The 23,554-nt window shown below is 38.4% G+C and overlaps 1 protein-coding gene across 3 annotated transcripts in view; it reads left to right on the top strand.

The window, feature by feature from the left end:
* Nucleotides 1-23,554, top strand: part of UVRAG (UV radiation resistance associated) — a 318,993-nt gene that overhangs the window by 47,238 nt on the left and 248,201 nt on the right. For all 3 annotated transcript variants that reach the window (XM_064576913.1, XM_064576912.1, XM_064576914.1), the window contains 2 exons: nucleotides 11,798-11,959; nucleotides 20,600-20,674. In XM_064576913.1, coding sequence (XP_064432983.1) covers nucleotides 11,798-11,959; nucleotides 20,600-20,674 — 237 coding nt within the window. The remainder of the gene's footprint in view (nucleotides 1-11,797; nucleotides 11,960-20,599; nucleotides 20,675-23,554) is intronic.

The raw sequence follows: 23,554 nt of genomic DNA, 5'->3' as shown, positions 1-23,554 counted from the left end.
CTGGGGTGGGGTGGGGTGAGCAGGGGTGATTTGAGATCTTGCTAGGCAAGTATGACAACAGGGACAGAGGAATTGAGGGTCAGGGCAGCAATGGAAATGACCTGGAGATACAGGAGATGATGGTCAAGGGCTGGCCAGCAGGAGAGAGATTTGGTCAGGGATGTAGTTACAGGTCATACAAAATTAGGGGTAGACAAAGACACTGAACGTATTCATTTTTCTATTTACTTTTTTTTTTTTTTTAAGAATTTTATTTATTTATTTGACAGAGAGAGACACCGCGAGAGAGGGAACACAAGCAGGGGGATGGGGAGAGGGAGAAGCAGGCTTCCCGCAGAGCGGGGAGCCTGATGCGGGGCTCGATCCCAGGACCCTGGGATCATGACCTGAGCCGAAGGCAGACATTTAATGACTGAGCCACCCAGGCGCCCTTCATTTTTCTATTTTCTAATGTCCCTACCACAGTGCTTCACTCAGAGAAGTCCAACAAATGCCTATTGCATTGAGTAACTGAATAATCCACCTTCGACAGGCTAGATGGTGGAGATGTGTCTCCAAGTTACAAGTCAGAGTCACGGTTTCTTCTGAGATATATTTAACATAGAACAATTAGTCGTTAGTGTACAATTCAACTTTAAAGGTCTCTGGCTTCAGCTAGCCACATTCTCCAAACCATTTGTTAACTTTTGGATTTTGTTGTTGTTGTTCAGGAGGAGATTAGATTGAAAGGTCATTGGTTAATAACTAAAATGATTGAAGTAGTAAGAATGGAAGTAACTAAATTCTCTACAGTTGATTTTGTATATTCACAAAAGTACAGATGAATTATGCAAAGAATCCGTATGTACCCATCTTTAACAATTGTAAAGTTGATTGTTAGATACTTTTACAGAAAGGGAGTTTTTAAACTTTTATTACAAAATTAAATCTCATGGTGGGAGTAAGAGCAGTGGTAGTTTGTGTGTGTGTTGAAATTTGTCTGTACATGTGTGTTTCTTTAATAAATAAGAGGTATCAGTTATAAAGTACCCACCTGTGATTCTAGTCGTGTGTTGGATGCATGTTGTACATTGGTTCTTATCCTGATAGCAGTGCTACAAGGTAAGATATATGCCTGTTCGATAGTTAGGGAGACTAAGGTTCAGACAGGCTGGGAAACTTGCTCTAGGGCCCCAGGCCAGTCGTGATTGGTCAAACTGATGTTGGAGAGCCCTGCTCATTTATAGCATTGTGCTACCTTCCTTATGTCACACTTCCTTCAGCTTCCTTCCTTCAACTGATTCAATGTCTGCTAGAGGTCTCGCAGAGGTCAGTGATGGGCCTTGTAATTGAATAAGCAAAGGTCTAGAGCATGTATTTTTGGGGAAAGCATGTAACATAATTATCAGAATCATAATTTGGTTGGAATTTTGACTGCCTGAGCTGTTTTTAAGTCTTTGGGAAAAAAACTGAGCGGTATACTTTTTTGTGAGTTACTGGCCTGCGTGATTGTCAAAGTTTATGTTTCAGTTGAATTGTAACCAAATAAATTAACATTTCATCTCTATGGATGTGTGTATGTGAGTAGAGAGTTGGCTCCTCTTGATTATGCCAAATTATGTTACCCTGTATTAAACTGCATCAATCTTTGGGGTTTTCTAACTTCTGTCTGGTCAACTACATGATATGGACAGGGAGACTAAGATAATTGACACATGGCAATTATTAGTACCAGGGAAGAACAGGATTCTTTGAAAACACCGTAGGAGTATTATTTATCTCATTTTAAGAGAGGCTGGCTAGGAAAGGTTTCTAACTGAAACTAATTTCTAAGTTGAGATGTGAGGATGAGTAGAGGTGAATTAGACAGGGAAAGAGAGTTTATTGGGCTGAGAAATAACTACTACTTATAAAATCAGCATGCAATTTCCAAGAGTTATCTTGTATGTTTAGAGAAATTGTTATGAATTCTTAAGTTGTGTTTCTTATGACCATACATTTGTTATTGGGTGATAAGAATGGTGATAGTTTATGAGTGTTTTGGAATTTCTTTGTACAAGTGTGTTTCTTTAATAAAAAAGCAGTCATTGAGCAGCGTTATGGAGAAGTTGTCCTGGCTAAATAATGAGTTTAGATTCCCCTGTGGGTAGTGAGTAGGCAGTGCACTTTTCAAAGCCATAAATATCCTGATATTCTGCCACTGTACTTTTAGTGAACATGGTATAGGTCCCTAGATCATCTTAGTACTTGGATGGTTTGTTCCCTCTAGAAAATGGGCTAACATGTATAGGTTAAATATAAATAAAAATCATCTGGGTCTTTACAATAACATTACTGGGCAATGAAGTCTTTAAATGTCTGGCAGACTGCATCTGTCTGTGTCTGAATGTACCGACTCAGGAATTGTCGCTCTTTGTCTGGCAGCTGCTTCATGAAAGTATAAAGGAAGGGCATTGTAATGAGAATACTGACAAGAGCTGTGCTCTATTAATGTTCTATTGGCTTAGAAAAGAAACCCATGGGCGCCTGGGTGGCTCAGTTGGTTAAGTGACTGCCTTCGGCTCAGGTCATGATCCTGGAGTCCCTGGATCGAGTCCCGCGTCGGGCTTCCTGCTCGGCAGGGAGTCTGCTTCTCCCTCTGACCCTCCCCTCTCTCATGTGCTTTCTCTCATTCTCTCTCTCTCAAATAAATAAATAAAATCTTTAAAAAAAAAAAAAAAGAAAAGAAACCCATGTCATCTATTCAACCGTATGATTTAATTTCAGAACACCACTCTCACTTTCAAAGGCTTTTAATTTATTTTAGAATGAAGTATTTACAAATATTTAATACAACAACTGCCCCCCAAGTCTTCCCTCTCCCTGATGCAATATGGCCATTCAGATATATTCACCAAGTCTTTTCCTTTTTTCACTTTGGAAAGGGGTGGTTACTTCATGCTTTTTCTGGTGCTTTATTACTCTGATCTCATTACTCTGAGAGTGAGAATTTGGTTACTATGTCATAATCTAGGGGACATGTACTTTTGTTCAGAGGTGATCTTATACATGAGAGTAAATGGCTACCTTTTCAGGTGGTATAATTTGAAGGCCAGGAAGGTCCTCCAACACCTTTAGACATAAGACTTTAAGGCCTAAATTTACATCATGAAGAAATACCTTTATTTGATTTATTGCTGCAGCCTCCTCTTTTTAAGATGCTCTATTTTTTCTGCTATTGGGTCTTTAAAGAATATAGTTTCATTACTTTCTATTGAGATAGAGCACACATTGCAGTAAAGGGCAAAAATAATAGCCTGATGACTTTTCAAAGGGAATAGATCAAGAAGTAGAACACTATCAGCATCCCTGTGTTCTCCCTCTAGGTCACTCCCTCCTCCCAAGGAGAACCACTGTCCTGACTTCAAGCACCATTGATTAGTTTTGCTTGTTTTTGAATATATATATATATATATTTTGAATACATATATATATATATATATATATGTCCTCTTTTACTTAGCATTACATATGTGAGATTCATCCATATTGTTGCATGTAGTTTATCAATTCTAATGGCATGTCCTTTGGTGAACATGTGTATGCATTTCATTGCTGTTAGGTATATACTTAGGAGTGGAATCAAGTGCTGGGTCATAGGTTACTTTCAGCTTTAGTGGATACTTCCAAATAGTTTTTCAAAATGGTTATACCAGTTACATCCCTAGCAGCACTGTGAGGTTTTTAGTGGCTCTACATCCTTCTCCAAACTTGGTATTATCTGTTTTTAAAATTTTAGCCATTCTAGTTGGACAGCGGTATTGCACTATGTTTTTAATTTACATTTCCTCATACACTATTCTAATTGAGTAACTTTTCCGGTTTTATGCTCTTATTGGCCATTTAGATACTTTTTTTTTTTTTTTAAGATTTTATTTATTTGAGAGAGAGACAGAGAGAGCACAAGCAGGAGGAAAAGGACAAGCAGACTCCCCATTGAGCGCGGAGCCTGACACGGGGCTTAATCCCAGGACTCTGAGATCATGACCTGAGCTGAAGTCAGAGCTTAACTGACTGAGCCACCCAGGAGCCCTCTTTTTTTTTTTTAAATAAAGTGCATGTTCTGGAAAAATATGCCAATTAATGCCAATTAGGAATAAACAAATTCTGTGCAAGGACTTGACACTTTTTTAAATTTATAGAATATATTTGATCTAACTTGATAGTTTAATTAGTTCTGTTTTCATGCTTCCTGTTTTTGACTATTCAAGGATAGTGGAGTTGGTGATCTGTTGAATTCAGTTAGGTGAAATGTTATCATTTGAATTTTTCACATCTACATCACATTTTTTTTGGTCTCCCTCCCCTCCCCTTTCCTATTTAGGGGACATTATTTACCTTTTTCTCATTGACTCAAGCTTATCATGAGGAACATCACATCTTCTGTTAGAGTCGTCCTTCAGGGGCTGCCTAGAACATAAAGCCCAATTGCTTTATGCTAAATGGTCCCCAGCAGCATGGCCTACTTCATATACAGAAGTTACTTGATGTTATCACTGTCTTTGTTTTTTTGTTTTTCATTGTTATCATGTCTTTAAAGTCAGATATGTAGACTTTGACTTCTTGCTCCAGATATAACCAAAGCTATGACCTTAGGCAGGTTACTTAATGGTTTATAGTATCAGTTTCTCCTTTGAAAAATTGGGATGAAGCTGTCGACTCACAGGACTTTGAGTTTTGTCAAGATAAAGTATAGCTTATCTGTAATGAATGCTTCATTCTTGTAGTAATATTCAAGCCTTTGCTGTCATGTTTAATTACTTACTTGTGTCTCAGCCCTGCCCAGGGGTATAGTGTAGTGATAGGGCAGTAAGGGCAAGTTTGAATCATGTGAAGTGACCCCAGTTCCTTTTGCCCAGAGAATGGGGCGCAGGTAGAGGGCAAAGTTCTTTCTTCCTCTTTCTGCCTCTGACTGTGGGATCTAAAACAGGGAAATTGTTGACAATCTCATAAGACCCTTTTGTTCTAAATTTCTGTCTTCTGTGCTTTATTGGGGAGAAAAAAACCCAAGAACCAAACACACAAAAAAAGAACATGAGAGGAATTTTAGAGACCTAGGTTGAAATTCTGGTGCTGTGTTTACTAGGAGACCTTAGACAAGACCCTTAGCTACTGTGTTTCATTGATTCTAAGATGCACATTTTCCCCAAGTTTAACACCTCTGAAATCTAGATGGATCTTAAAATCATTACTACTACTGCTTTATTTTTTTTTTTAAGAGAATGAGAATCTTAAGCAGGCTCCACGCCCAGCATGAGCCAGACGCAGGGCTTGATCTCAGGACCCTGAGATCATGACCTGAGCCAAAATCAAGAGTGGGATGCTTAACTGACTGAGCCCTGAGCCACCCTTTTTTTAATGGCACATAAAATAATGATGCATCTTATAATTGGTGGTATCTCAGATTTGATGAAATGACATTTTGTCTTTTTAATTATTGAATTTAGCAAGTTGTCTTATTTACATCAGGTGAACTTATTGTTGAGAGGAACAGGGCTATTTTATTAAACATAGATACTTCTGCTGTGTAATGCTAGGATAGGCATTCTTCTGTGTCCATTTCATATATATCTGCCTTTATATAGTACTTACACTGATAAGTGTTAAATGACAGCTATTACTATAATTATTATTCTTTTTAAGCTTTATTTAATTTTAAAGATTATATTTTATTTATTTATTTGAGAGAGGGAGAGAGCATAAGAGGGGGTAGGGTCAGAGGGAGAAGCAGACTCCCCGCCAAGCAGGGAGCCCGATGTGGGACTCGATCCCGGGACTCCAGGATCATGACCCAAGCCGAAGGTAGTCGCTTAACCAACTGAGCCACCCACGCACCCTATTCTTTTTAAGCTTTATAAAAACCCTGTGAAGTGATAGTTGTTCTTGTTTTTATAAGTGAGTATTTTAAGATACAGAGGGGATTATGTGGTTTAACAGTATAGTTTAATTTCAGCACTTGCCTCTCTACCATACTCGCTCTCAGCTCTCTGTTTGATAGACTGAAGCCTGAAGGTACATTACTTCACAAGCCAGTGGTTCTCTTTGGTTGATTGTCTTCTGTTGTTCCATCCACATTTCTAGTGATCACTGTGGTGTCTACAGAGATTAGTGACCAAAGTTTCTGCTCAGATATTTAAATGAAATTCTACCCTTATTTAGCAGAGCTACTAAAACAGTTGTAGTGAGATAGATACTGGGGGTCATATAAGAATGGAATTCTGTTGATCTTAGGTTAAAATTCTTGGGTAGCTGGAATTTATTTTTTTATGATTCAGTATAAAACTGATTACATAAATGTGCTGCTTACTATGTTATCATTGTGCTATTTATTGATGGTCTTTCAGTATCCTCAGACATCCATATCCCTTGATCAGACATTCATTCACTCATGCAGCAAAAATTTATTGAGTGCATACCATGGACTTTTCAAGCTTTGAAGATGTTGTAAACAAATCAGACAATGTATCTGTCTATCAAAGCTTTTATTTTAGTGGAAGGAAATCACACAGTAAAAATATCAAAATATAAGTGAAAAGATATATCAGGCATAAAGTACTATGAAATTGGAAGTCAGGTCTTAGCTCCAGAAGCTTCAGAAACCAAACCCACAAAACACGTATCAGTATAGCCCCTAAAATAAAAGCACTACCCTACTCCCCTTCCTGCTTTGCTCAGAAAAATAAATGCCACAGAGCCAAGAACAGTTACCCTTATATGAGGACTCTTTGATTTACTGATTCATATAACATGAAAATTGTTAATTTAATAAGATTGATTATATTTACACTTACAATGAAAGCCCTAACATTTAATATAGGGGAAATAAATGAAAGTAATCAATGTATTGTAGTTCAATTCTATTGATGTCATTAAAGCTCCTTAATATTTTGACTTTTCAGAATGTTTCAACTATCTGAATGATTCTTTTTTAAAAAAGATTTTTAAGAAAGATTTTATTTATTTATTTATTTGAGAGGGAGAGAGCTAGAGAGGGTGAGAGCATGAGCAGGGGGAGGGGTAGAGGGAGAGGGAGAAGCAGATTCCCCGCTGAGCAGGGAGCCCGATGTGGGACTCGATCCCAGGACCCTGGGATCATGACCTGAGCCGAAGGCAGATGCTTAACCAACTGAGCCATCCTGAATGATTCTCTTAATGAACAATAAAATTCTTTCAGAGCATAAAGTTGACCTTGTCATTCTTTTTTTTTTTTTTTAAAGATTTATTTATTTTTATATTTGAGAGAGCGAGAATGAGAGAGAGAGAGAGAGAGTACATGAGAGGGGGGAGGGTCAGAGGGAGAAGCAGGCTCCTTGCTGAGCAGGGAGCCCGATGCGGGACTCGATCCCGGGACTCCGGGATCATGACCTGAGCCGAAGGCAGTCGCTTAACCAGCTGAGCCACCCAGGCGCCCCTGACCTTGTCATTCTTAACCTTAAAACCTTTCAGTGGCTGCTCCACATCTTGTACAGAGTAAGGTACTCCTTGGCAAGGTATGAAAGATCCTTCAGGTTTTTTGTTGTTTTTTTTTTAAGATTAAAAAAAAATTTTTTAGGTAATCTCTCCACCTAACATGGGGCTCAGACTCAATGATCCTGGGATCAAGAGTCTGGTAGACCAACTAAACCAGCCAGGCACCCCCAAAGATCCTTCAGTGTAGCTGCTTGTTTATCTTGAGCTTTGTGTCCTGCTAGCATTCCAGGAGTTACCTTAGCTCCCTGGCCACACCTTGCTACATCACACTGCTGAGCCCTTGTTTATTGTGTTCCCTATGCCTGAAATTCCTTATTTTAACCTGGGGAAATCCCTTTGAAAGCCAAGTTTCACAGTGTTTATGGTGATGTGTTTCCCCTATTCCTTCAAAGTTTATTATTCCCTTCTGTGCTACTGTGTAACCTTGTGCGTAATTCTGTTACTGACCTTTTCATGAAATAATGTAATTATTTAAATATGGGTTTGAATCTAATAAGTTGGAGGTGCTTTGAGGGCATTGTTTATGTGTTGTTTCTTAATAATTGTGTCTTAAGTATTGAATAAATAAATGCATTACCATATGAAGCCATATTAATAAGAAATTAGAATATATTCTTCTAATGACTATAATAAATAAGCAGCAAAATTCATAAGTACTGGTGGTCATTCTGAGGAGCTGCGTGCAGCATGGACTTCCCTTCTAGGTCAGGGCTTGCTAGTGCTCTGGAGAAGCCTGGAGAACAGGCAGAGCTGTGAGGGGGACTTACTCACTGAGGTGGCTAAGGGATCTATTTCTGCTGGCTTTGGCTGGAGAAAAGCTAGCTCTGGCCTTGTCAGGATGGAGAATTCAGAGCCCTCCCAGGGCTGTTGTCATCTGTTGAGCCCTTACTTGTTTGTCTGGTGCCTTGGGGTATTGTTCTATGAGGGAGATTTAGTATCTCCTTTGACAGAGGAGAAACAAACTCAGGGCCTAAACGGGTTTCTCCAGCTCACCACACAAACATGACCTTGTTCGGTTGGTTGGTTTTGTTTGGGTTTTGTTGGTTTGAAGACCGTTGGGGACCCATGTGGGTCCCGGTCCTCTGCTGCCTTCATTCACACTCTCCCTGGCTGACCTGGCTCACGACATGGTTGCTCCTTCCACCTTCCCCTCTCCTCTGGGCTCCAGACTGCCACCTGACGGCTGCACTCACACGTCCCGAAGGCATCTCACCACTGGCCTGTTGGAGTGGGGACTCCCGGTTCTCTTGCCCACCCCCACCCCCATACTGCACCCCTTCGCCTCTGCCAGGCTTGCCCTGCATAGAAAACAGCACATCATCTGCCCAGTTAGTTGTTTGAGGCAGAGACCCAGGAGGCGTTCTAGATTCCTCCCTTAGCTGGCCCCTCACCTTCACCCATCAGCAACTCCTATCACATCTAGTTCCGAAACACCTCCCCCTTACGTGTCCCATCTCCATTCTGCGCCTCCCAGACCGTCCCCTGCAGGCACCACTGCACTAGCCTGTGGGCTGATGTTCCTCCTTCTCTTCTTGGTTTCTTCACTCAGCAGGTGGTTGTTGGGTGCGCATGTACTCTTTACAGGTATACCTACCTCATTTTACTGCACTTACTTTACTGCGCTTTGCGATAATGTGTTTTTACAAATTGAATGTTTATGGCAACCCGACTTTGAGAAAGTCTATTGGTGCCATTTTTCCAAAAACATTTGCTCACTTCCTGTCTCTATGTCATGTTTTAGTGATTCTCGCAATATTTTAAAATTTTCATTATGATCATACTTTTTTTTTTAAGATTTTATTTGTCAGAGAGAGAGAGCACAAGCAGGGGAGGGGCAGAGGGAGAAGGAGAAGCAGGCTCCCCACTGAGCAAGGAGCCCAATGGGGGACTCCATCCCAGACCTGGGATCCCTAGACCCTGGGATCATGACCTGAGCGGAAGGCAGATGCTTAACCAGCTGAGTCACCCAGGTGTCCCATTGTGATTATACTTGTTATGGTGATCTGTGACATTGCTCTCACAATTGTTCTGGGGCACCAGGCACTGCACCCATGAAGATGGTGAACTTAATAGGTAAATGTTTTGTGTGTTCTGACTGTTCCACAGACCAGCCATTCCCCCACCTCTCTCCCTCTCTTCAGGCCTCTCCCTATTCCCTTGAGGTACAACAATATTGAAATTAGGCCAGTTAATAGCCCTACAATGACCTCTTAAACGTTCAAGTGAAAGGAAGAGTCACATGCCTCTCTAAATCACAAGCTAGAAATGAATAAGCTTAGTGAGGAGAGCATGTTGAAAGCCAAGATACACTGAAAGCTAGGCCTCTTACACCAAATAGTTAGCCAAGTCGTGAATGTAAAGGAAAAGTTCTTGAAGGAAATTAAAAGTACTACTCCAGTGAACACACAATGATAAGAAAGCGAAACAGTCTTACTGCTGATGTGGAGGAAGTTTGAGAGGTTTGGATAAAAGATCAAACCAGCTACAACATTCCCTTAAACCAAAGCCTAATCCAGAGCAAGACCCTAACACTCTTCGATTACATGAAGGCTGGGAGGCGTGAGGAAGCTGCAGAAGAAAAGTTGAAGCTAGCAGAGGTTGGTTCATGAGGTTTAAGGAAAGAAGCCATGTTTATGAGGTTTGAGTGCAAGGTGAAACAGCAAGTGCTGATGTAGAATCTGCAGCAAGTTATCCAGAAGACCTGGTGAAGATAATAAGGTGGCTACACTAAACAACAGATTTTCAACGTACATGAAACAGCCTTCTTATTGGAAAACGGTGCCTTCTAGGACTTTCACAGCTAGAGAAGTCAATGCCTGGCTTCAAAGCTTCAAAAGGACAGGCTGACTCTCTTGTTAGGGGCTATGCTGCTGGCGATTCAGTTGAAGCCAATGTCATTTACCATTTTGAAAATCTTAGGCCCCTTAAAAGTTGTGCTAAATCCACTCTGCCTGTGCTCTATAAATGGAGCAAGAAAGCCTGAATGGCAGCACATCTGTTTACAACACGATTTCATGAATATTTTAAGCCCACTGTTGAGATCTGCTCAGAAAAAGAGCCCTTTCAAGATGTTACTCCTCATTGACAATGCACCTGGTCACCCAAGAGTTCTGATAGAGATGTACAGTGAAATTAACATTGTTTTTGTGCTTGCTGACACAACATCCATTCTGTAGCCCATATGGATCAAGGAGTCATTTCAACTTTTTAGTCTTACTATTTAAGAAATACATTTTGTAAGGCCATAGCTGCTGTAGGTAGTGATTCCTCTGCTGAATCTGGGCAAAGTCAATTGAAAACCTTCCAGGAAGGATTCACCATTCTAGATGCCATTAAGAACACTCGTGATTCATGGGAAGAGGTCAAAATATTAGTATTAACAGGAGTTTGGAAGAAGGTGATTCCAACCCTAATAAATGACTGTGAGGGTTCAAGACTTGAGTGGAGGGAGTAACTGCAGATGTGGTGAAAATAGCAAGAGAACTTGAATGAGAGGTGGAGTCTGAAGATGTGACTGAATTGCTGCAATCTCATGATAAAATGTGAACAGATGAGCAGTTCTCATGGAAGAGCAATGAAAGTGGTTTCTTGAGAAGGAATCTACTCCTGTTGAAGATTTTGTGAAGATGGTTGAAATGACAACAAAGGATTTAGAAATTACATAAACTTGGTTGATAAAGCAGTGGTAGGTTTGAGAGGATTGATTGTAATTTTGAAAGAGGTTTTACTATGGGTAAAATGCTATCAAACAGCATCACATGCTACAGAGAAATCATTCGTGAAAGGACGAGTCAATCAGTGCAGGAAACGCCCGTCGTTATCTTATTTTAAGAAATTGCCACATCCGCCCCAGCCTTCAGCAACCACCACCCTGATGAGTCAGCAGCCATCAACACTGAGGCAAGACCCTCCACCAGCACAAAGATTGTGACTCACTGAAAGCTCAGACGATGGTTACATTTCTAAGCAATAAAGTACTTTTTAATTAAGGTATGTACATTGTTTTTTTTTTAGACATGATACTGTTGTACACTTAATAGACTGTGGTGTAGTGTAAGATTCATTTGACTTGCTTTAGTTCGGTACTTGCTTTATTGTGGTGGTCTGGGACCAAATTGCAATTATCTTTGAGGTATGCTTATACCATTATCAGCCCCATTGTGTTAATTAGATGTCTTCCTGGTTTATTTAAGTCTGCAATTTAATATATTTTTGAGGTCTTTTGGTTTTCAAAAACAAAATGATTTATAATCTAATTGAAATAACTGTAAACAAATTAGAGTCTTCATGCTTTCCTTTCCATCAACAGAATCCAACGTGGCGGAGTCTTGATTTTGGAATAATGCCAGACCGTCTTGATACATCTGTGTCTTGTTTTGTGGTGAAGATATGGGGTGGAAAGGAGGACATCTACCAGCTTTTGATTGAATGGAAAGTCTGTTTGGATGGGCTGAAATACTTGGGTCAGCAGGTAACTTTTAGACTGTAGTTGTGAGTATTTGTCTTCTCTAAACCTACCTAACCTTTCTGTATATTCTTTAGATTCTACATTTTCTATTATAGAGAACCTTTATGATTGTTTACTTAATTATAGAAATTTTGAGTCATTGCCAAGTTTAAAAATAATTTTTAACTGAAGAAACTTATGAAGAAGCACCCTAAGCTGTTAATTTAAGAGGAATTTTTTTTTTTGTAGGAAAGAATATGCTTTCCCATAGCATTCTACTTCTTCTGTTTTATTGCACTTGATCTTAGCCAAAAGACCAAGAAGCGATCTTCTGTTTTATTGGATCTAAAAATTAAGTTGCAAATATGGAACATACTATTAAATACTTCTCTTATGACCAGTAGAGTTGCATTATTTCGGGAAGAAGGAGAACTACTGTTTATTTATTTATTTATTATTTTTATTATTATTTTTTTTGGAGAGCTACTACTGTTTATTGAGCACAGGGCTGACAAGTGCCTGGCTTGCATACTACTACCAAGTCCCTGTGAGTGAGGTAGCTATTGGATCATAGCACTCTTCTAGCTGAGCTGAGAAGTAGCTCCATAATCCCTTTGGACACAGTGTTCTGGGATGCAACTAGCAATATATCAGAATTGCTGATGATATGAAACCTATTTACCATCCCCAGACATAGGTTATTATACTTAATATTTATAGCAGCCTTGTGAAGGTTGGTATTAGTGCCCTTATTTTCCAGATGGGAAAATTGAACCACAGAGAGTTTAATTACTCAAGATCACACTGCTAGGTAGAGCTAAGATTTAAATCCAGGCCTGGCTGACTTACAGATTCATTCTTTGTGCTGTACCACACTGATACATACATGTAGTCCTTGGTAACCTACCTTGGAATAAATGCTGTGTCTTTTTGTGATACCTGTGGGATACTGTTAAAGGTAACTCCAAAATGTTAGTCATGTCTATGAATATCCTTGATGTTTCTTAATATTTATTCAATATAGACTTTCTGGTATATTTCTTTTATTTATTTGTTTATTTATTTATTTATATTATTTTTTTTAGAGACAGAGAGCGTGCACGTGAACGGGGGTTGGGGGTTGAAGGGGCAGAGGGGGAGAGGGAGAGAGAGAAAGAGAGAGAGAGAGAATCTTAAGCAGGCTCCATACCCAGTGCAGAGCCTGACATAGGGCTTGATCTTATGACCCTGAGAAAATGACCTGAGCTGAAATCAAAAGTCGGATGCTTAACCAACTGAGCCACCCAGGCGCCCCTGCTTTATTTCTTTTAAAGAAACAATTTAGTTCTACATATTTTTTTTCAGATTAAAAAAACCCCTCTGCCCTCATTTTGCTTACCATATACTTTATTTTGTGTCTTCCTATAGTAGATCAGAACAATGCATGTAATAGATATTTTCCATAACTGAATTCTAACTGCTCTAGATTCTTAAGCTTTTTTTGTTTTTTATATTTTTCCTTTTGTTTTATGACTGATCTCAGCGAAAATTTATAAAATAATGACTTTTGGCTTAGGGCCTTTCTCCTCTCTTTCAGTACGAGATATTTGTTGCCTTTTGGCTGGCCAGCCAGAGCCCTGCACTGAGGTGCATACTTTTTCTGTCTTCCCACATACTGTAGTTGGCTCTCTGTGTGTAGACTATGGTATTGAGCACTTATCTTCTGGAAGTACTTACGTTTCATGGAGGATGATGCTTCTTAACATTAGAGTTGTATACCTATAGTTTGGTAGGGGAGTTTTTGGCCAAAGAAGATGGACTTCATGCTTTTCAACTCACATATTCCTTAGGTAGTGATCTTCTTAAAATACCCAACTGTGTTTATGTCGAACCTGCTCTAATTTCAGAGAGTCAGCTTTTGGGTGTCTTCTTACAAAACTGGTTATGTGGGTATAACGGAGAACAAGAGCAAGAGAAAACATGTTTTTTAAGCCAGTTAGAAACTTATCATTGTAGAAAGTCAAAACTCTCCTACAAAATAGATATAACAAGTAACATACTACTAGAAAATCAGATAAAATAAAATTACAAATTTTCAGGGGAAAGCAAGACTAAGATATATCAGGAGAATAGCCAGAATTACTTAGGTTCATTGACTGATCATCTGCTTTCTACCAGGTATTACTCTTACTGTTAAGGTTCCAGAGACTGATAAGACAAGATCCTTAGACTTGGTAAACTGATGATTGGTGAATACCTGCATAGACCTGCATGGTACCATACTGTTTTGATTGTTATAGCTTTGTAATATAATTTGGAGGAGTATATGGAAGAGGTATTTAGACAAGTTGGGATAGAGTCAAGGAGGGCTGACTTTTGAATGAAACTTTTTTTACAGGTCAGGTTTGTTGGGGTATAATATATATACAATGAAATTCACCCTTTTAAGGTATGCAGTTCAATGGGTTTGACAAATGTATAGTCTAGTAACCACCACAATGAATAATGCTGCTGTGAATATTTAAATATAGATCTTTATGTTGACGTATGTTGTCATTTCTCTTGAGTAAATACATAGGAATGGAATTTCTGGGTCTAGTGGTAAGTGTATGTGTTGAAATTTATAAGAAGCTGCCAAGTTGTTTTCCATTCTAGTGGGTTTTAGCCATTATGATGGATTTGAAATGGTATCTTGTGATTTTTTTTTTTTTAAGTTTTAATTTTAATTATCCGGTGTTCATCACAAGTGCCCTCCTTAATCCCTATCACCTATTTCATCTGTCCCCCACCTACCTCCCCTTTGGTAACCACCAATTTTTTCTCTCTAGCTAAGAGTCTGTTTCTTGGTTTGTCTCTCTTTTTCCCCCTTTGCTTGTTTGTTGCATTTCTTAAATTCTACATGTGAGTGAAATCATATGGTATTTATCTTTTTCTGGTTGATTTATTTCACTTAGCATTATACTCTCAAGCTCCCTCCATATCATTGCAAATTGCAAGATTTCATTCTTTTTTATGGTTGAGTAATATTCCCTGTGTGTGTGTGTGTGTGTGTGTGTGTATACGCACCACATCTTCTTTATCCATTCATCAGTTGATGGACACTTCGGCTGCTTCCATATCTTGACTATTGTAAATAAAGCTACTCTAAACATAGGGGTGCATGTATCCCTTTGAATTAGTGTTTTTGTATTATTTGGATAAATACTTAATAATGCAGGGGCGCCTGGGTGGCTCGTCGTTGGGCGTCTGCCTTCGGCTCAGGTCATGATCCCCGGGCCCTAGGATTGAGCCCCGCATCGGGCTCCCTGCTCTGCGGGAAGCCTGCTTCTCCCTCTCCCACTCCCCCTACTTGTGTTCTCTCTCTCGCTGTGTCTCTCTCTGTCAAATAAATAAATAAAATCTTTAAAAAAAAAATTCAATTGCTGGATCGTAGGGTAGTTCTGTTTTTAACTTTTTGAGGTAACTCCATACTGTTTTCCACAGTGGCTGCACCAGTTTGCATTCCGCCAACAGTTCCTTTCTCTCCACATCCTTGCCAACACCTGTTGTTTCTTGTGTTCTTGATTTTATCCATTCTGACAGTTGTGATATCTCATTGTAGTTTTGATTTGCGTTTCCCTGTTGGTAAGTGATGATGAGCATCTTTTCATGTATCTGTTGGCCATCTGTATGTCTTCTTTGGAGAAAAGTCTGTTCATGTCTTCTGCCCATTTTTTTAATTGGATTATTTGCTTTTTGGGTGTTGAGTTTTATAAATTCTTTATATATTTCGGATACTAACCCTTTATTTGATGTGTCGTTTGCACATATCTTCTCCTATTCAGTAGGTTGCCTTTTAGTTTTGTTGATTGTTTCCTTGGCTGTGCAGAAGTTTTTTATTTTGATATAGTCCCAATAGTTTATTTTTGCTTTTGCTTCCCTTGTCTCAGGGGACCTAGCTAAAAAAAAGTTGGTGTCGCCAAAGTCAGAGAAATTACTGCCTGTGCTCTTTTCTAGATTTTTATGGTTTCAGGCCTCACATTTAGGTCTTTAATCCATTTTGAATTTATTTTTGTGTATTGTGTAAGAAAGTGGTCCAGTTTCATTCTTTTGCCCGCGGCTGTCTAGTTTTCCCAACACCATTTGTTGAAGAGACTGTCTTTTTCCCATTGGATATTCTTTCCTGCTTTGTCGAAGATTGATTGACCATATAATTGTGGGTTTATTTCTAGATACTCTATTCTGTTCCATTGATCTATGTGTTTTTGTGCCAATACCATACTGTTTTGATTATTGCAGCTTTGTAATATAACTTGAAGTCTGGCATTGTGATGCCTCCAGATTTGCTTTTCTTTTTCAAGATTGCTTTAGAGATTCAGGGTCTTTTGTGGTTCCATACAAATTTTAGGATTGTTTGTTCTATTTCTATGGAAAATGCTATTGGTATTTTGACAGGGATTGCATTAAATATGTAGATTGCTTTGAGTAGTATAGACAATTTTAACAATACTTGTTCTTCCAATCCATGAGCATGGAATTTGGAATGTCTTTCCATTTCTTTGTGTTGTCTTCAATTTCTTTCATCAATGTTTTATAGTTTTCAGAGTACAGGTCTTTCACCTCTTTGGTTAGATTTATTCCTAGGTATCTTATTATTTTGGGTGTAATTGTGAATGGGATTTTTTTTTTCTATTTATTTTTTAAAAAAAGATTTTATTTATTTATTTGATAGAGAGAGAGAGAGGAAGAGAACAAGCGGGGGGAGTGGCAGAGGAAGAGGGACAAGCAGACTGCCGATGCTGGGCTCGATCCCAGGACCCCAGGATCATGACCTGAGCCAAAGGCAGATGCTTAATCAACTGAGCCACCCAAGTGCCCCTGGGATTGTTTTCTTAATTTCTCTTTCTGCTGCTTCATTATGGGTATATAGAATCTTATGATTTTATTTGAATTTATCTAGTGATGAAGTCATGTTAAGCAATAAAAAATGTTTATTTGTCATCATTCTCTCTCTTGCCCCTTTTTGGGTGAAATGTTTATTCAGATCTTTTGGCCAATTTTTATTTGGCTGTTTGAATTCTCATTATTGACTTGTAAAATTTCTGTCTGTATTCTGGATATGAGTCAGTTCTTTATAAGATAGTATTTTCTGAATATTTTCTGCCAGTCTGGCTTGTCCCCCCCCTTTTTAAATGTTTTATTTATTTATTTGACACAGAGAGAGAGAGAGAGCACAAACAGGCAGAGTGGCAGGCAAAGGGAGAGGGAGAAGCAGGCTCCCCGCTGAGTAGGGAGCCTACCGCGGGACTCAATCCGAGGACCCTGGGATCACGACCTGAGCCAAAGGCAGACGCTTAACCCACTGAGCCACCCAGGCGCCCCTTGTCCTTTCATTTCTTTAAGTGTCATTTAAATAACAGAAATTTATAAGTGTTAAAGTCTACTGTATCGGTTTTTGCTTTTATGTTTCATACTTTTTGTGTCTTATCTAAGACATATTTGCCTAATCCAAGATCACAGAGATTTTCTCCTATGGGGTTTCTCCTCTAGAAGTTTTGTGGTATTAGGTTTTATGTATATTATCTATGATCATTTTGGATTAACTTTTATTTAAGGTGTAAATTTCATTGTTTTGCAGATGGATGAACATTTGTTCCTGTACTCTGTTGTAAGAGCTATTATTTCCCCATTGAATTACCTTGTTATCTTTGTTGAAAATCAATTGTTTAAAATAATTTTTGTGGGTCTGTTTCTGGACTCTCTTCTATTTCATTGTTCTACATGTCTTTCTTTATGCCCATACCACATTATCTTGAATACTGTAGTTTTATACATCAGGAATTAAGGTAATATGAATCCTCCAACTTTGATCTTTTTTCAGAATTGTCCTGGCTATTTTAGATCTTTTGCCTTTATGTATACACTTTAGAATTAATTTGTCAATTCTACAAAAATCTGAGAAAATTTGGGGAGAATTGACATCTTAATAGTATTGGATATTTCAGTCTATGGACATGGTATATCTCTCCATTTGTGAAAATCTTTGATTTCACTCATTGTTTTGTAGTTTTAAGTATACAGGTCTTGCACATATTTTGTTAGATTTGTACTTGTGGATTCCATGTTTTTTATGCTAGTTTAAATGCTATTCATTTAAAAAATATTCCTATTTCCAGTTGTTGTTGCTAGTATATAGAAACATTTCTATATTGAGCATGTATTGTGTGGCCTTGCTAAACTCATTTATTAGATCTAATAGCTTTTTTTTGGTAGATTCCTTTTGTAGATTGCTATGTAGGCAATCATGCCTGTAAACACATGGTCTTATTTCTTCCTTTCTAATGAATATGTGTTTTTCTCTTTTCTTATCATTTCATTGGTAAGACCTTAGTACAATGTTGAATAGAAGTGAGTAGAGTGGGCATCCTTGTTTTGTTACTGATGTTGTGTAAAAGTATTCAGGCTTTCATTATTAAGTATAATATTAGCTGTAAATTTTGTAGACACTTTATGAAAGGAAAGGAAATTTCCTTTCATAATGGATTACATTTGCTAATATTTTATTAAGGCTTTTTTTTATCTATGTCCATGGGGGATATTGGTCTGTACTTTTCTTGCATTGTCCTTGTCTGGTTTAGTATGAGAGTAATGCTGGTCTTGTAAAATGGATTGGGATGCCTTTACTCTTCTGTTTTCTGGAGGAATTTGTGTAAAATTGGTATTACTTATTCAGCAAATATTTGACAGAATTCTTCAGTGAACTCATCTGGGTGTTAAGATTTCCCTGTGGGAAAGTTTAAAAGTATGACTTCTGTTACTTTATTAGATGTGGGGCTATTTAGCTTATCTATGTCTTCTTATGCTTTGATAGTTTGTCTTCCAAAGAATTTATCGGTTTCACCTAAGATTTCAAGTTTATTAGTATAAAGATTTTCACAATATTACTATATCCTTGTAATGTATATAGGCTATATAATGATCCTTTCCTCTTTCATTCTTGCTATCTGTAATTTCTGTCTCTTCTCTTTTGATCACTCTTCTTAGAGACTTATCTGTTTTCTTAGGTTTTCAAATAACTAGTGTTTGGTTTCATTGATTATTGTTATTGTTTTCAGTTTCATTGATTTCTGATTTTATCCTTTAATTTTCTTTCTTTTGCTTGCTTTGGGTTTACTTTGCTCTTCTTTACTAGTTTCTTAAGGTAGGATTTTTGCATTACTGTTTTGAGACTTCTCTTTTCTAGAGTAAGCATCTAGTAAATTTTCCCCTAAGCCTTGCTTTAACTGTGACTCACAAACTTTTTTTTTAAATATTTTATTTATTTATTTGACAGAGAGAGACGCAGCGAGAGAGGGAACACAAGCAGGGGGAGTGGGAGAGGGAGAAGCAGACTTCCCGCTGAGCAGGGAGCCTGATGTGGGGCTCGATCCCAGGACCCTGAGATCATGACCTGAGCTGAATGGAGACGCTTAATGACTGAGCACCCAGACGCGCCATGACTCACAAACTTTGATGTTATATTTTCATTTTCATTCAATTCAGAATATTTTCTAATTTCCCTTTTATTTCTTCTTGATCCATTGGTTATTTAGAGATATAGTGTTTAATTTTCAAACATTTGTGGATTTTCCAGATATCCTTCTTTTGTTGTTTTCTACTTGAATTCTGTTGAGTTTAGAGAAAATAGTTTGTATGATTTCAATCTTTTCAGCTTTTTTTTTTTTTTTTTTTGACAGAGAGAGACACAGCAAGAGAGGGAACACAGCAGGGGGAGTGGGAGAGGGAAAAGCAGGCCCCCTGCAGAGCAGGGAGCCCGATGCGGGGCTTGATCCCAGGACCCTGGATCATGACCTGAGCCGAAGGCAGATGCTTAACGACTGAGCCACCCAGGCGCCCCTCTTTTAAGCTTTTTTGAGGCTTATTTTATAGCCTAGAATATAAAATCTCTTTTTTGGTGAATGTTTCCTGTATAAGTGATGTGTATTCTGTTGTTGAATCCAGATGTCAGTTAGGTTAAATTAATTGATAATCTTGAGTGAAATTTGGATGCTATGTTGGATTTAGCCAGAGGAGATGGGGGTAGGCACGGAAGTATGATAAAACAGAGCATAATCTGATTCATTCATTTTTACTTGAGGAAACTAGAGTCCAGAGTGATGATGCAAATTAGATATTATTATCTTTAAACTTTTTTTTAAAAGATTTTATTTATTTATTTGACAGAGAGAGACACAGGCCAAAGGCAGACGCTTAATGACTGAGCCACCCAGGCGCCCCTAAACTGTCTTCTTGAAAATAGATCTTTTGTGTTTTTTTCTGGGACTTTATAGTTTTTAAATAAAGCACTCTTATAGACTAATTGGATTGTGTTTTCTTTGAGATCAGAGAATGTATAGTATGTCTCTGGATCCCTTGTATTTCAGAAATAGCCTTTCCATAGCAATCTCAAGAAGTGTTTGTGGAAAATAAAAGTGAATGATCGTGCCTGTTATCTTGTGTGATGATTTTGTGAACCCTTTGACTAAAGCAGGAAGCACTGAATTGATTACCTGGTCTTAGGATAAATGATATGTTTTCTGCTGGCTTGTTAGATTAGTCAGCCTGTTTCTCAGCATTGAAGTAGATCCTGTTGTAACTGTCATGCCTTAATCATAACAAAACTTAATTGGAATGAGAAGAACTGATAGCGTGTTTTTCTTCTCTTAGATTCATGCCCGCAACCAAAATGAAATAATTTTTGGGCTGAATGATGGCTACTATGGTGCTCCATTTGAACATAAGGTAAGAGGATTTTTCTAATGCTGTGAGTTTTGTTTAGTGCCGCTGTGCCTTGACATATAGTGTACAAAGCTCTGTGTAAATAGAATCTTGTTTTAAGTATCATTGTACATTTATTTAGAGTGGCTTAAGGTGAATGCTTTTTAAAGTGAAAACTTGTTTTGTAACCACCCCGATTCATCTTTTGTAAATCCAGATTATTAATTTTCTTAAGAGGAAATCTGGGCTTTTTGTTCTTATTCTATGTAATTCTTTGGAGAGTCAAAACAGAATGGTGAATTTTGATTAAGTACAATACAATTTTATTAAATGTTTCAGATACCTTTTACACTTTTGAGTAAATTTAAGAAACTGTGAGTCAAGTGATACTACAGTCAAAGTGCTATCTCTATATCTACAGGCGATTAGAGAAAGGAAAGGGAAGAGAATTCATATTTACCAAGTACCTACTATCTAGGTTACTATGCCAGGTGATTCATGTTCTTTATCCCACTTAATACTAGCCACAAACCAAATGAGGTGAGTTTTCTATATTACTTGCTCTTAGTGATCACATTGCTTCATAATTCTTGGTTGTGTGAAATGCTATTGCTAGAATGCTGCATTCATTCAGCGGCTAATTATTGAGTACCTGATGTTTGTCAGCCATTGGGCCCTCTGTAAGTGCTAAAGGTACATTGGTAAACAGATGGATATTTTCCAGCACGAGTGTGTGGAAGAGACAAGCACTGGTAAAGTAACCTAACAGATGAATATATAGAAACACAAGTGGTGGTAATGCTATAAGAGCATGTAGTGAAGACCTTGCCTGCACTCTTAGGGACTCTCTATTTGAGAACTAGACTTTTAAGGCTATAATCCAGAGGATGAGTGGAAGTGAACCAAGTGCAGGGAGTGTGGGCTGAATGGGGAGAACATTCTAGCAGAGGAGGTTGGCAAGTTCGAAGGCCATGAAGTGGAAGAGCACGTGGTGGGTTTTAGGGACTAAAGGAAGGTCAGAGTGATGAGGAAGAGTGATACCTGATGAGGCTGGACAGGAAGGCAGGGAACCACATCATATAGAACCTTTTAAAGGATTTTATCCTAAAAGCAGTGGATTGTGTTGAAGGATTTTTAGCATGGCAGAGATATAATTTGATTTGTATTTTAACGATTTCACTCTGTAGTAAATACTGATTGTAGAGGAGGTAAGAATATATGTGGAAAGACAGAAGGGAGGATCATGCAGTATATTAGGTAAGAGATGCTGATACTTTGGAACAGAGTTATGGCAGAATACAGAGAAGGTGGATTTAGGAAAGTTTTAGGAGGTAAAAATCATTAGGACCTGGTATGCTTCAAATCTAGGGTATAAGGAAAAAGAAGGTGTAAAGGATGACTTTTGGGTTTCTGGCTTAGGTAATGTAATGGGATGGATAAATGTTCCAGGCACTGGGAGAACTAAGGGACACCAGGTGTGGTGGAGGCAGACTGAGAGCTGATATTTGATCATATGGACTTTGAGATGCCTTCAAGGTATCCATGTGCAGATTGGAGTTCAGAGGAGAGAAGTCGGTTAGAGATATAAATGTGGGGCCAATGGCACATAATCACTGAAATGATGAGTTCAGGCTAGGGACAGACTGTCAGTGAGGAAAAAGGGGCCTTAACCAAGCCTTGAGGACCTCCAACTTTTAAGGGCCAAGTAGAGGTGGAGGCATGGAAAAGTTGACTGAGAAGAAGGAGTGATGAGGGATGTATAAGGAAAAGAGTGTGGAGTCTCATAGGATCTCAGAGTCCAAAGAAAAAGAGTTGTTTTGTTTTGGTTTTTGGCTTTTAAGGGGCTGGAGTGGTCAGATAAAATGAGGACTAAAAATTGCCCATTGGATTTGGCAAAATGGAAGGTATTCTAGGTGACTTCATCAAATTCAATTGAAGCTCTGATAAGCTTTTTTTTTTAATTTGTTTTAAAGCCCTCATATTCTGAGTTCCTAAAGTTTATCAACAATGTGTATACCTTTGACATAAGAGATACCACTTTATAATTCTTTCTTCCTTTGTTGTATAGATCCTCTAATCTGTAAGCTTTTTTTTTTTTTAATTTTTTTATTCTTATGTTAATCCCCATACATTACAACATTAGTTTTAGATGAAGTGTTCCATGATTCATTGTTTGTGCACAACACCCAGTGCTCCATGCAGAATGTGCCCTCCTCAATACCCACCACCAGGCTAACCCATCCTCCCACCCCCCTCCCCTCTAGAACCCTGTTTGTTTTTCAGAGTCCATCGTCTCTCATGGTTCGTCTACCCCTCCGATTTCCCCCGCTTCATTCTTCCCCTCCCGCTACCTTCTTCTTCTTCTTCTTTTTTTTTTCTTCTTAACATATATTGCATTATTTGTTTCAGAGGTACAGATCTGAGATTCAACAGTCTTGCACAATTCACAGCGCTTACCAGAGCACATACCCTCCCCAGTGTCTATCACCCAGTCTCCCCATCCCTCCCACCCCACCCCCCACTCCAACAACACTCAGTTTGTTTCCTGCTAATCTGTAAGCTTTTTAAGGACAGATTTGTATATGTAATTTTGAATTCCCAGTACCTACCACAGTTCTTGAGACATGGTATTTGCTTAGTAAAAATGTTTGATTTAATGAGAGAATTATGGGATGGCTACTTTTTTTTTTTTTTTGCAGTGTCCCATTTATAGGGTTAACCATCCCGACCCTGTTGAGGGATTAAGTTCCTCTTGCAACTGGTAACTAGCACACCATCTAGCACAATATCTGGTACATAGTAATGATATTAAAGCGAATATTTATTGAACTTTACTGTGTATCAGATACTTTTAAGAGCTTTATATCTGTTATTCTATTTAATCTCCCTAAGAATTGCATAGTC

The sequence above is a fragment of the Mirounga angustirostris genome, unplaced genomic scaffold (genome assembly GCF_029215605.1).
Source record: "Mirounga angustirostris isolate CCGP_5_RB_7025 unplaced genomic scaffold, mMirAng1.0.hap1 SCAF_13, whole genome shotgun sequence".
Classification (NCBI taxonomy): domain Eukaryota; kingdom Metazoa; phylum Chordata; class Mammalia; order Carnivora; family Phocidae; genus Mirounga; species Mirounga angustirostris.
The sequence above is the reverse complement of the archived record's forward strand: the minus strand, read 5'-3'. Positions and strand labels throughout refer to the sequence as shown.